At 43.4% G+C, this 13,411-nt stretch overlaps 1 protein-coding gene across 1 annotated transcript in view; it reads left to right on the plus strand.

The window, feature by feature from the left end:
- LOC110526872 (tumor protein p53-inducible protein 11-like) overlaps nucleotides 1-13,411 on the plus strand; it is a 73,617-nt gene that overhangs the window by 23,175 nt on the left and 37,031 nt on the right. Inside the window, exon 2 of the mRNA XM_036963688.1 lies at nucleotides 4,566-4,729. Within this exon, the coding sequence (XP_036819583.1) occupies nucleotides 4,601-4,729 (129 nt within the window). The 5' untranslated portion in view covers nucleotides 4,566-4,600. The remainder of the gene's footprint in view (nucleotides 1-4,565; nucleotides 4,730-13,411) is intronic.

The following is a 13,411-nucleotide window of genomic DNA, read 5'->3' on the forward strand; positions in this document are numbered from 1 at the left end:
GAAAGAGGGTACGGGGGACAGGAACGAGTGCTGCCTTCCCTTTTTTCCTTGGTTGTGGTTGCTTGGTAACGGGCAGTCCCAGTGCCATTGGCACCTTGACCCGGAGTAAACAGGTTGGCAGTAATCTGGTCATTAACCTCCTGCTGCTGTTTAAACACGGCTGCCGACCCAGGAAGTCTGACTGAAGTCGGTCAGGTGAACTTCTGGAAAACATCAGGACCATAACGACGTCTTCCTGTATGAAAAACTAATACTAAAACAACAGCTATACTAAATTATACTAAGAAGAGAAAAACATTTAGATTTTTTTTAGGCCTAATCTTTAATGTGTCAAATCCTCTGTTCCCAAGCCACACACACATACCGCCCTCGACACCATGGCAACTACTGTTTCCGCTCAGCTGAAAGGTCAGCGTTGATCTGGGTGGATTCAGGGACATGCATATTGCATGGGCCCTCTCTCTCTCTCTCTGTCTGTGTGTGTGTGTGTGTGTGTTCTAAATGAAACCAGGCAGGGGAACCAGTATTTGGAGCGTGGCCAGAGGCTTGTTCTCGTATGTGTTCAGGGTTGAAAAGACACAGAGCCTAAAGGGCAGGTTTACTCTGAGTAATCTAGAAACGTCTCCTAGAAGAAAGAAGAAACACTCCTTTCATCATTCACGGTACAATCTAATTACATTTTGGAATTACAACAGTTTCCATAACCATTCAAGCAACTCCATGCACTTGAAACCTTAAAAAATAATCAAAACACTGCTTTATGAAAAGGTGTAGATGGCTGAATGGGGGGGAAAATAAATGGTTTCTAAGAAGAAAATAAACTGTCCCTAGAAATGGAAGTAGTTTCCTTCCTTCGTCTCGTTGAGAAGCAGTTCAAGGTTGGTTTACAATCCATTTACCTCAGGCCCACTCTCATAAACATCCCCCAGTCTCCAAAAAGACTTTCCCCATCGGTAATGGTACTGAACATTTACCTCAGGCCCACTCTCATAAACATCCCCCAGTCTCCAAAAAGACTTTCCCCATCGGTAATGGTACTGAACATTTACCTCAGGCCCACTCTCATAAACATCCCCCAGTCTCCAAAAAGACTTTCCCCATCGGTAATGGTACTGAACATGGATTATTGAAATGAGAACTTTTCTTTAGTAAATACGAGCTTTGTTTTCCCTAATAACTACCCGTTGTCCTGATGGGGCGGTGGTTAGAGCGTTGGACTAGTAACCGGAAGGTTGCAAGTTCACACCCCCGAGCTGACAAGGTACAAATCTGTCGTTCTGCCCCTGATCAGACAGTTAACCCACTAGGCCGTCATTGAAAATAAGAAATTTGTTCTTAACTGACTTGCCTAGTTAAATAAATAAATATCAAAATGTAAACATTTTACTCTAGTAAATACGTGTTTTGATTTCCCTAATAACTCCATGGTAGTTATGCTGCTACCTGTTGTCCTGATGTAAACATTTTACTCTAGTAAATACGTGTTTTGATTTCCCTAATAACTCCATGGTAGTTATGCTGCTACCTGTTGTCCTGATGTAAACATGGTGTTATTGGCTTTCCAGGGGGAATCTGATGACACATGAGATGTCTCCAGCTGTAGATATGTGTTGTAGGTCCTCTGTTATTCTAGTAGTGGAAACAGGCTGCTACTTGCTTTGTATGGAGACAGTTTGACGACAGAGAGAGATCAGACTGAAGCGTGAAACAACTCCTCTCTCTGGCTCTGTTTTACAGAAAGCACTGACACACACACAGCCTTATGTGGAGTTGGGTTGGGCTCTATTTAGGATTACACAGACAAACACTCCAGATTGATCCATTTCTCTCTGCACATAAATCCATGGTAGTATTATATAGAGGTCGACCGATTATGATTTTTCAACGCCGATACCGATTATTGGAGGACCCAAAAAAAAGCCGATAACCGATTAATCGGACGATTTTTATTTATTTTTAATAATGACAATTACAACAATACTGAATGAACACCTATTTTAACTTAATATAATACATCAATAAAATCAATTTAGCCTCAAATAATTAATGAAACATGTTCAATTTGGTTTAAATAATGCAAAAACAAAGTGTTGGAGAAGAAAGTAAAAGTGCAATATGTGCCATGTAAGAAAGCTAACGTTTCAGTTCCTTGCTCAGAACATGAGAACATATGAAAGCTCTTCAATATTCCCAGGTAAGAAGTTTTAGGTTGTAGTTATTATAGGAATTATAGGACTATTTCCCTCTATACCATTTGTATTTCATTAACCTTTGACTATTGGATGTTCTTATAGGCACTTTAGTATTGCCAGTGTAACAGTATAGCTTCCGTCCCTCTCCTCGGCCCTACCTGGGCTCGAACCAGGAACACATCGACAACAGCCACCCTTGAAGCATCATTACCCATCGCCCCACAAAAGCTGCAGCCCTTGCAGAGCTAGGGGATCAACTACTCCGTCTCAGAGCGATTGATGTTACTGATTGGAAACGCTATTAGCGTGCACCCCGCTAACTAGCTAGCCATTTCACATCGGTTACACCAGCCTAATCTCGGGAGTTGATAGGCTGGAAGTCATAAACAGCTCAATGCTTGAAGCATTGCGAAGAGCTGCTGGCAAACATACAAAAGTGCTGTTTGAATGAATGTTTACAGGCCTGCTGCTGCCTACCACCGCTCAGTCAGACTGCTCTATCAAATCATAGACTTAATTATACCATAATAACACACAGAAATACGAGCCTTTGGTCATTGATTCTTTCTGTGAAATACGGAACCGTTCCGTATTTTATCTAACGGGTGGCATCCCGATGTCTAAATATTGCTGTTACATTGTACAACCTTCAATGTTATGTCATAATTATATACAATTATGGCAAATTAATTACGGTCTTTGTCAGGAAGAAAAGGTGTTCACACAGTTCACAACGAGCCAGGCGGCCCAAACTGCTGCATATACCCTGACTGCTTGCACGGAACGCAAGAGACATAACACAATTTCCCTAATTATAAGAAATTCATGTTAGCAGGCAATATTAACTGAATATTCTGGTTTAAAAATATATACAGCAAGCAAGGCAGGTGTTGAAGCACGTTGGCTAGGAAAAACTCCCTAGAAAGGCTAAAACCTAGCCTGGTTCCTCTCTAGGTTTCTTCCTATGTGGGGTGGCCAGTCCTCTTCTGGCTGTGCCGGGTGGAGATTACAACAGAACATGGCAAAGATGTTCAAATGTTCATAAATGACCAGCATGGTCCAATAATAATAATCACAGGAGTTGTTGAGGGTGCAGCAAATCAGCACCTCAGTTGGCTTTTCATAGCCAATCATTAAGCGTATTTCTACCACTCCTGCTGTCTCTAGAGAGTTGAAAACAGCAGGTCTGGGGCAGGTCGCACGTCCGGTGAACAGGTCAGGATTCCATAGCCACAGGCAGAACAGTTGAAACTGGATCAGAAGCACGGCCAGGTGGACTGGGGACAGCAAGGAGTCATCATGCCAGGTAGTCCTGAGACATGAAAGAAAGAGAGAATTAGAGAGAGCATACTTAAATTCACACAGAACACCGGATAAGACAGGAGAAGTACTCCAGATATAACAAACTGACCCTAGCCCCCAGACACATAAACTACTGCAGCATAAATACTGGAGGCTGAGACAGGAGGAGTCAGGAGACACTGTGGCCCCATCCGATGATACCCCCGGACAGGGCCAAACAGGAAGGATATAACCCCACCCACTTTGCCAAAGCACAGCCCCCACACCACTAGAGGGATATCTTCAACCACCAACTTACCATCCTGAGACAAGGCTGAGTATAGCCCACAAAGATCTCCGCCACGGCACAACCCAAGGGGGGCGCCAACCCAGACAGGAAGATCACATCAGTGACTCAACCCACTCAAGTGACGCACCCCTCCTAGGGATGGCATGAAAGAGCACCAGTAAGCCAGTGACTCAGCCCCTGTAATAGGGTTAGAGGCAGAGAATCCCAGTTGAGAGAGGGGAACCGGCCAGGCAGAGACAGCAAGGGTGGTTCGTTGCTCCAGAGCCTTTCCGTTCACCTTCTCACTCCTGGGCTAGACTACACTCAATCATATGACCCACTGAAGAGATGAGTCTTCAGTAGACTTAAAGGTTGAGACCGAGTTTGCATCTCTCACATGGGTATGCAGACCTTTCCATAAAAATGGAGCTCTATAGGAGAAAGCCCTGCTTCCAGCCTGCGTCTTGTGACCGTAGTGTACGTGTAGGTATGTACGGCAGGACCAAATCAGAGAGATAGGTAGGAGCAAGCCCATGTAATGCTTTGTAGGTTAGCAGTAAAACCTTGAAATCAGCCCTTGCCTTAACAGGAAGCCAGTGTAGAGAGGCTAGCACTGGAGTAATATGATCACATTTTTTGGTTCTAGTCAGGATTCTAGCAGCCGTATTTAGCACTAACTGAAGTTTATTTAGTGCTTTATCCGGGTATCCAGAAAGTAGAGCATTGACCTAGAAGTAACAAAAGCATGGATACATTTTTCTGCATCATTTTTGGACAAAGTTTCTGATTTTTGTGTTTTTTAGGAGTCATAGGTCGTAACCGCCCCCCCCTATCAGCCATGAGCAGCAAACCCCAACCCCCTCTGATGAAGAAACACAGCCAGACAGATCTGGTGAGCCGGCTGAAGACCAGGAAGATACTGGGCGTCGGAGGAGAGGACGATGACGGAGAGATACACAGGTCGAAGGTCAGTAGTATGCAGATTCAGAAAGTATTCACACCCCATTTTCTTTTCCCACATTTCGTAGTGTTACAGCCTGAATTTAAAATGGATCAAATTTAGATTTTTTGGCAGGGCGTTGGGTCACTGGCCTACACACAATACCCCGGAATGTAAAAGTGTTATTATGTTTTTAGAAATATTTACGAATTAATATAAAAATGAAAAGCTGAAATGCCTAAATAAGTTCAGGAGTAAAAATGTGCTTAACAAGTCACATAATAAGTTGCATGGACTCACTCTGTAATAATAGTGTTTTTAACATGACTTCCTCATCTCTGTACCCGACACACATAGTTATCTGGTCTCTCAGTCGAGCAGTAAATTTCAAACACTGTTTCAACCACAAAGACCAAGGAGGTTTTCCAATGCCTCGTAAAAAAAAAGCAGACATTGAATATCCCTTTGAGCATGGTGAAGTTATTAATTACACTTTAGATGGTGAATCAATACACCCCATTCACTACAAAGATACAGGCGTCCTTCCTAACTCAGTTGCCGGAGAGGAAGGAAGGAAACTGCTCAGGTATTTCAACATGAAGCCAATGGTGACTTTAAAACAGTTTAATGGCTGTGATAGGAGAAAACTGAGGATGGATCAACAACATTGTAGTTACTCCACATTACTAACCAAATTGAGTGAAAAGAAGGAAGCCTGTACATAATAAAAATATTCCAAAACATGCATCCTGTTAATAAAGTAATACTGCAAAAAAATGTGGCAAAGAAATTAACTTTTTGTTCTGAATAACGCACTAACCGCTAGGCTACCTGCCTCCTTACATGCTGACCAAACCACACGCGCCCGCATGTTGATTTTGTTCATCCACACCAGAAGCGATCAGAACACACAGGTTGAAATATCAAAATAAACTCTGAAACAATTGTTAATTTGGGGACAGGTCAAAAAAGCAGTAAACATTTGTGGCAATTTCGCTAACTAGCTAGCTTGCTGTTGCTAGCTAATTTACCCTGGGATATAAACATTGGGTTGTTATTTTACCTGAAATGCACTAGGTCCTCTACTCCGACAATTAATCCACAGATAAAACGGTCAACTGAATTAGTTTCTCATCATCTCTCCTCCTTCCTTCAGGCTTCTTTTTCTTCTTTGGACTTTATATGGCGGTTGGCAACCAACTTTACGGTGCATCACTACAACCGACCCGGAGTGTGAACCTCAGTTCATCTTTCAATCACCCACGTGGATATATGCTCCTAAAAACCAATGAGGAGATGGGAGAGGCCGGACTTGCAGCGCGTTGAGCGTCACAAATAGAACCAATTACTATTTTAGTGCCATACGCACCGCGAGCAGTGTGGGTGATTTGAATAACGTGTACATTTTATTTTGTGACGCGAGCGGTGTGGTCTGCATGTTAGAGTCATAGCAGACATGGAGACTTGGTGTAGAATTCAATCCAGGGGCCTTGCTTGTAGAGGCAGCCTTTGAAAGTGAATTTGATAGCACAGACACATGTTCATAGTGTCAACAGCAGACACAGCAGATGGCTCTCTGTGGACAGAGATGGCCTTTGATCAGGCATCAAACACCTGACTCCATGTCACCTCACCTCTATCGCTGCACGTACATACACTCTCTCTGTGTTTCTCTCCATCTCTCTCTGTTTCTCTCTCTGTGTTTCTCGCTCTCTGTTTCTCTCTGCTGTTCTCTCTTTCTCTCCATCTCTCTCTCTCTGTTTCTCTCTGTTTTTCTCTCTTTCTCTCCATCTCTCTCTCTCTCTGTTTCTCTCTATTTTCTCTGTTTCTCTCTGTTTATCTCAATCTCTCTCTCTCTCTCGCTCTCCATCTCTCTCTGTTTCTCTATCTGTTTTCTGTTTCTCTCTCTCTCTATCTCCCTCTCTCCCTCTCTCCCTCTCTCCCTCTCTCCCTGTCTCTCTCCCTGTCTCTGTCTCTGTCTCTGTCTCTGTCTCTGTCTCTGTCTCTGTCTCTCTCTCTCTCTCTCTCTCTCTCGCTCTCCATCTCTCTGTTTCTCTATCTGTTTTCTGTTTCTCTCTCTCTCCATCTCCCTCTCTCCCTCTCTCTCTCTCTGTCTCTGTCTCTCTCTCTCTCGCTCTCCATCTCTCTCTGTTTCTCTATCTGTTTTCTGTTTCTCTCTCTCTCCATCTCCCTCTCTCCCTCTCTCTGTCTCTGTCTCTCTCTCTCTCTCTCTCTCTCTCTCTCTCTCTCTCTCTCTCTCTCTCTCTCTCTCTCTCTCTCTCTCTCTCTCTCTCTCTCTCTCTCTCTCTCTCTCTCTCTCTCTCTCTCTCTCTCTCTCTCTCTCTCTCTCTCTCTCTCTCTCTCTCTCTCTCTCTCTCTCTCTCTCTCTCTCTCTCTCTAATACCACAACAGGTATTAATAAATAAATGAAATGCTGAACACAGTTTTGGGAGGAATATTCATGCTCTGTCAGCATGGTGCGATTTTTGGATTCGTTATATAATTATTATTGAAATATTTCTGGAGATCAAGTCTTTATGACACAATCTGAGTTTGTTTTGCCACAGAACACAGAGGGTGTAACGATACAGTGAGATACCCTACTGCCCTTCCTCAACAGTGCAAATGCATTCGATTAGGAAAGGACTAGAATGCACTCAACCAACTTAAACCCAAAATATTTATACACTACCCGTTCCAAAAATGTGGGGTCACTTTAAAAAGTGCTTGTTTTTGAAAGAAAAGCAAATTTGTTGTCCGTTTAAAATAACATCAAATTGATCAGAAATACAGTGTAGACATTGTTAATGACTATTGTAGCTGGAAACGGCTGATTCAAAAATGTAATAATACAAAATTAATGGATAATATCTACAGATGGTGTACAGAGGCCCATTACCAGCAACCATCACTCCTGTGTTCCAATGGCACGTTGTGTTAGCTAACCCAAGTTTAGCATTTTAAAAGGCTAATTGGTCATTAGAAAACCCTTATAGCAATTATGTTAGCACAGCTGAAAACTGTTGTTCTGGTTAAAGAAGGAAATAAAACTGGCCTTTTTTTTTTAGACTAGTTGAGTATCTGGAGCATCAGCATTTGTGGGTTCGATTACAGGCTCAAAATGGCCAGAAACAAAACTTTCTTCTGTAACTCATCAGTCTCTTCTTGTTCTGGGAAATGAAGGCTATTCCATGTGAGAAATTGTCAAGGAACTGAAGATCTCGTACAACGCTGTGTACTACTCCCTTCACAGAACAGCGCAAACTGGCCCTAACCAGAATAGAAAGAGGAGTGGGAGGCCCCGGTGCACAACTGAGCAAGAGGACAAGTACATTAGAGTGTCTAGTTTGAGAAACAGACATCTCACAAGTCCTCAACTGGCAGCTTCGTTAAATAGTACCCGCAAAACACCAGTCTCAACGTCAACAGTGAAGAGACGACTCCGGGATGCTGACCTTCTAGGCAGAGTTCCTCTGTCCAGTCTCAACGTCAACAGTGAAGAGGTGACTCCGGGATGCTGGCCTTCTAGGAAGAGTTCTTCTGTCCAGTCTCAACGTCAACAGTGAAGAGACGACTCCGGGATGCTGGCCTTCTAGGCAGAGTTCCTCTGTCCAGTCTCAACGTCAACAGTGAAGAGGCGACTCTGGGATGCTGGCCTTCTAGGCAGAGTTCCTCTGTCCAGTCTCAACGTCAACAGTGAAGAGGTGACTCCGGGATGCTGGCCTTCTAGGCAGAGTTCCTCTGTCCAGTCTCAACGTCAACAGTGAAGAGGTGACTCCGGGATGCTGGCCTTCTAGGCAGAGTTCCTCTGTCCAGTGTCTGTGTTCTTCTGCCCATCTAATCTTTACTTTTTATTGGCCAGTCTGAGATATGGCTTTTTCTTCGCAACTCTGCCTAGAAGGCCAGCACCCCGGAGTCGCCTCTTCACTGTTGACGTTGAGACTGGTGTTTTGCGGGTACTATTTAACGAAGCTTTCAGTTGAGGCCTTTACAAGTGGATTCAGCACCACGGACAGATTTGACAGTTGGGTCAAACAGAGGAAGAACTAAACACAATAAGACGTCTGTTTAAATAACCTGATGATCGCGAACAGGCTTCCGACGGGTCACTGACACCTTTCATGCAGTGGGCGTCGCACAACGATGACTCCAAACCTTTTCCCAGATGCTGGACAAACATAATGTCCCAATATATGAATGAAAAGGGGGGGGGGGATGTTTTAATAGAACATCTGTGAGGAACGTAAGGCAGTGGGCCTGCGACTGGCGTAACACCCGGTTACCGCTAAGACCCGCCGTTAGTCGTTCTTAAATATCTCTAGTTGCGCTGACTGAAATATATATATATATATATCTTCAGGAGATATCTCATATTTGTACCTGTCCCACCTCAGCAGAAGCTGATATTAGACAGATGGATTTCCGAACCAGCGTTAAAGGCTGGAAAATGCAAGTGCGCCAGTTTTTTTTTACAAGATGAAATTGCAAACTAACGTGCGTTTGACCACGTGCGCCTCCTTCGCTCCAGAGGAACATAGAACCCCTGAGTGTTAAAGACCCAGGTAGCCAAGGCAACCGTGTTGCCTGTCACAGTCAACTCTCTGCTCTCAATCATACGGGCTGAAAACGTGACGTTGTTTTCCAGACAGTCTGTTTCACTTGTCAGAATCCATCAGTCACCCAGATAGGTTTACAATACATTCAGTCACCCAGATAGGTCTACAATACATTCAGTCACCCAGATAGGTCTACAATACATTCAGTCACCCAGATAGGTCTACAATACATTCATTCACCCAGATAGGTCTACAATACATTCAGTCACCCAGATAGGTCTACAATATATTCAGTCACCCAGATAGGTCTACAATACATTCAGTCACCCAGATAGTCCTACAATACATTCAGTCACCCAGATAGGTCTACAATACATTCAGTCACCCAGATAGGTCTACAATACATTCAGTCACCCAGATAGGTCTACAATACATTCAGTCACCCAGATAGGTCTACAATACATTCAGTCACCCAGATAGGTCTACAATACATTGTCACCCATATAGGTCTACAATACATTCACTCACCCAGATAGGCCTACAATACATTCAGTCACCCAGATAGGCCTACAATATATTTAGTCACCCACATAGGCCTACAATATATTTAGTCACCCACATAGGCCTACAATATATTTAGTCACCCAGATAGGTCTACAATACATTCAGTCACCCAGATAGGTCTACAATACATTCAGTCACCCAGATAGGCCTACAATATATTTAGTCACCCACATAGGCCTACAATATATTTAGTCACCCACATAGGCCTACAATATATTTAGTCACCCACATAGGCCTACAATATATTTAGTCACCCACATAGGCCTACAATATATTTAGTCACCCACATAGGCCTACAATATATTTAGTCACCCACATAGGCCTACACTATATTTAGTCACCCACATAGGCCTACAATATATTTAGTCACCCAGATAGGTCTACAATACATTCAGTCACCCAGATAGGTCTACAATACATTCAGTCACCCAGATAGGCCTACAATATATTTAGTCACCCACATAGGCCTACAATATATTTAGTCACCCAGATAGGTCTACAATACATTGTCACCCATATAGGTCTACAATACATTCACTCACCCAGATAGGCCTACAATACATTCAGTCACCCAGATAGGCCTACAATATATTTAGTCACCCACATAGGCCTACAATATATTTAGTCACCCACATAGGCCTACAATATATTTAGTCACCCAGATAGGTCTACAATACATTCAGTCACCCAGATAGGTCTACAATACATTCAGTCACCCAGATAGGCCTACAATATATTTAGTCACCCACATAGGCCTACAATATATTTAGTCACCCACATAGGCCTACAATATATTTAGTCACCCACATAGGCCTACAATATATTTAGTCACCCACATAGGCCTACAATATATTTAGTCACCCACATAGGCCTACAATATATTTAGTCACCCACATAGGCCTACACTATATTTAGTCACCCACATAGGCCTACAATACATTCAGTCACCCACATAGGCCTACAGTACATTCAGTCACCCAGATAGGCCTACAGTACATTCAGTCACCCAGATAGGTCTACAATATATTCAGTCACCCAGATAGGCCTGGAATATATTTAGTCACCCACATAGGCCTACAATATATTTAGTCACCCACATAGGCCTACAATATAGTTAGTCACCCAGATAGGCCTACAATATATTCAGTCACCCAGATAGGCCTACAATATAGTTAGTCACCCAGATAGGCCTACAATACATTCAGTCACCCAGATAGGCCTACAATACATGTATTTGACTTTGGGGACACATGGCTTTTGACATGCTGTAGTTCTTCTCTCTGTCTGAGAGCTGGAGATGTTCTTGGCTCTTATTTCAGGCCAAAACCTCTATTGTGTTTCCTTCTATTTTGTGAGAGATGGGGCCCTTTTCAACACACACCATTTCATTTTTCTCACCCTTCCAAGTCACGTATCAAGGCTGTATCACAACCGGGCCGTGATTGAGAGTCCCATAGGGGCGGCACACAATTGTCCCAGCGTCGTCCGTGTTTGGCCGGGGTGTAAGCCGTCATTGTAAATAAGAATTTGTTTCTTTAACTGACTTGCCTAGTTAAATAAACGTTTAAATTAAATAAAACAAATGTGGTATTATACTTTGCTGCAAACCTCATCGTAAATAAATGAATATATAACGAACGGGTGTGTGAACATGTCCACAAGAGAGTTTGATATTTTTTTTACTGTTTGTGCCACTTCCTGTTCACTATTTTCTGTCTCAGCCTCACAACCTATTGTGAGGATATCACGTCAATCCTGGATCCCTCCGTCTACTGTGTCTGAATCTCCTCACGTGGCTCTTGAGAAATACTCTGATATCCCTGATATCAGAGTTATATCAGGCACCAAATCTGGAAATAAACATTATGGAGGAAATGGGAGGAGAATATTGACTAAAGAAGTGATTTAGCCCAGTCAGATAGAGATGCATGCTGGGGGTTTTGGACCTGACTTTCAATAGTGTTGCTACATCCATTGTGAACGTATACATTAATGACATGTACCCATTGTTAATGACATGTGCCCATTGTTAATGACATGTACCCATTGTTAATGACATGTGCCCATTGTTAATGACATGTACCCATTGTTAATGACATGTGCCCATTGTTAATGACATGTACCCATTGTTAATGACATGTGCCCATTGTTAATGACATGTGCCCATTGTTAATGACATGTGCCCATTGTTAATGACATGTGCCCATTTGTTAATGACATGTACCCATTTGTTAATGACATGTGCCCATTGTTAATGACATGTGCCCATTGTTAATGACATGTGCCCATTGTTAATGACATGTACCCATTGTTAATGACATGTACCCATTGATTCTTAAAAGAACATAACTTTTATAAATGACTCATCAGCCCAAAGTTCAACCCAAAATACAAGCTTGTTTTACTCCGATGTTGGTGGACAAAGTTAATGTAAACAAACGCTGTATAGACTCAAAACGATTAAAAACGGTTAAAACGATCAGGTTAGTCCCTGCATCCACAGCTCGGGCTACGCATTTGAGAGGAGGTACTTTTCTCCAGCCCCGTCCCTCATTCTTCTTACCGAAACAGTACACTTTGTTACTGTTTCAACTGCAGATGGGCCCTTTTTAAAAGGGTAGAGCAGACCAGGGGCCGAAGACAGGAGGAACCAGGTATATTAGATTGTATCATGGGTGGAGGGGACCTGTATCAGATCTATTAGATTGTACCAGGGGGTGGAGGGGGACCTGTACCAGGTCTATTAGATTGTACCATGGTTGGAGGGGACCTGTAGCAGGTCTGTTAGATTGTATCAGGGGTGGAGGGGACCTGTATCAGGTCTATTAGATTGTATCAGGGGTGGAGGGGACCTGTATCAGGTCTATTAGATTGTATCAGGGGTGGAGGGGACCTGTACCAGGTCTATTAGATTGTATCAGGGGTGGAGGGGACCTGTACCAGGTCTATTAGATTGTACCAGGGGTGGAGGGGGCCTGTATCAGGCCTATTAGATTGTACCATGGTTGGAGGGGGCCTGTATCAGGCCTATTAGATTGTACCATGGTTGGAGGGGGACCTGTACCAAGTCTATTAGATTGTATCAGGGGTGAAGGGGACCTGTACCAGGTCTATTAGATTGTACCATGGTTGGAGGGGACCTGTATCAGGCCTATTAGATTGTACCATGGTTGGAGGGTACCTGTATCATGGTTGGAGGGGACCTGTATCAGGTCTATTAGATTGTATCATGGTTGGAGGGGACCTGTATCAGGTCTATTAGATTGTACCATAGTTGGAGGGGGCCTGAATCAGGTCTATTATATTGTATCATGGTTGGAGGGGGCCTGTACCAGGTCTATTAGATTGTACCATGGGGTGGAGGGGGACCTGTACCAGGTCTATTAGATTGTACCATGGTTGGAGGGGACCTGTACCAGGTCTGTTAGATTTGACTATGGTTGGAGGGGACCTGTACCAGGTCTATTAGATTGTACCATGGTTGGTGTTTCAACTGCAGATGGGCCCTTTTTAAAAGGGTAGAGCAGACCAGGGGCCGAAGACAGGAGGAACCAGGTATATTAGATTGTATCATGGGTGGAGGGGACCT

The sequence above is a fragment of the Oncorhynchus mykiss genome, chromosome 26 (genome assembly GCF_013265735.2).
Source record: "Oncorhynchus mykiss isolate Arlee chromosome 26, USDA_OmykA_1.1, whole genome shotgun sequence".
NCBI lineage: Eukaryota > Metazoa > Chordata > Actinopteri > Salmoniformes > Salmonidae > Oncorhynchus > Oncorhynchus mykiss.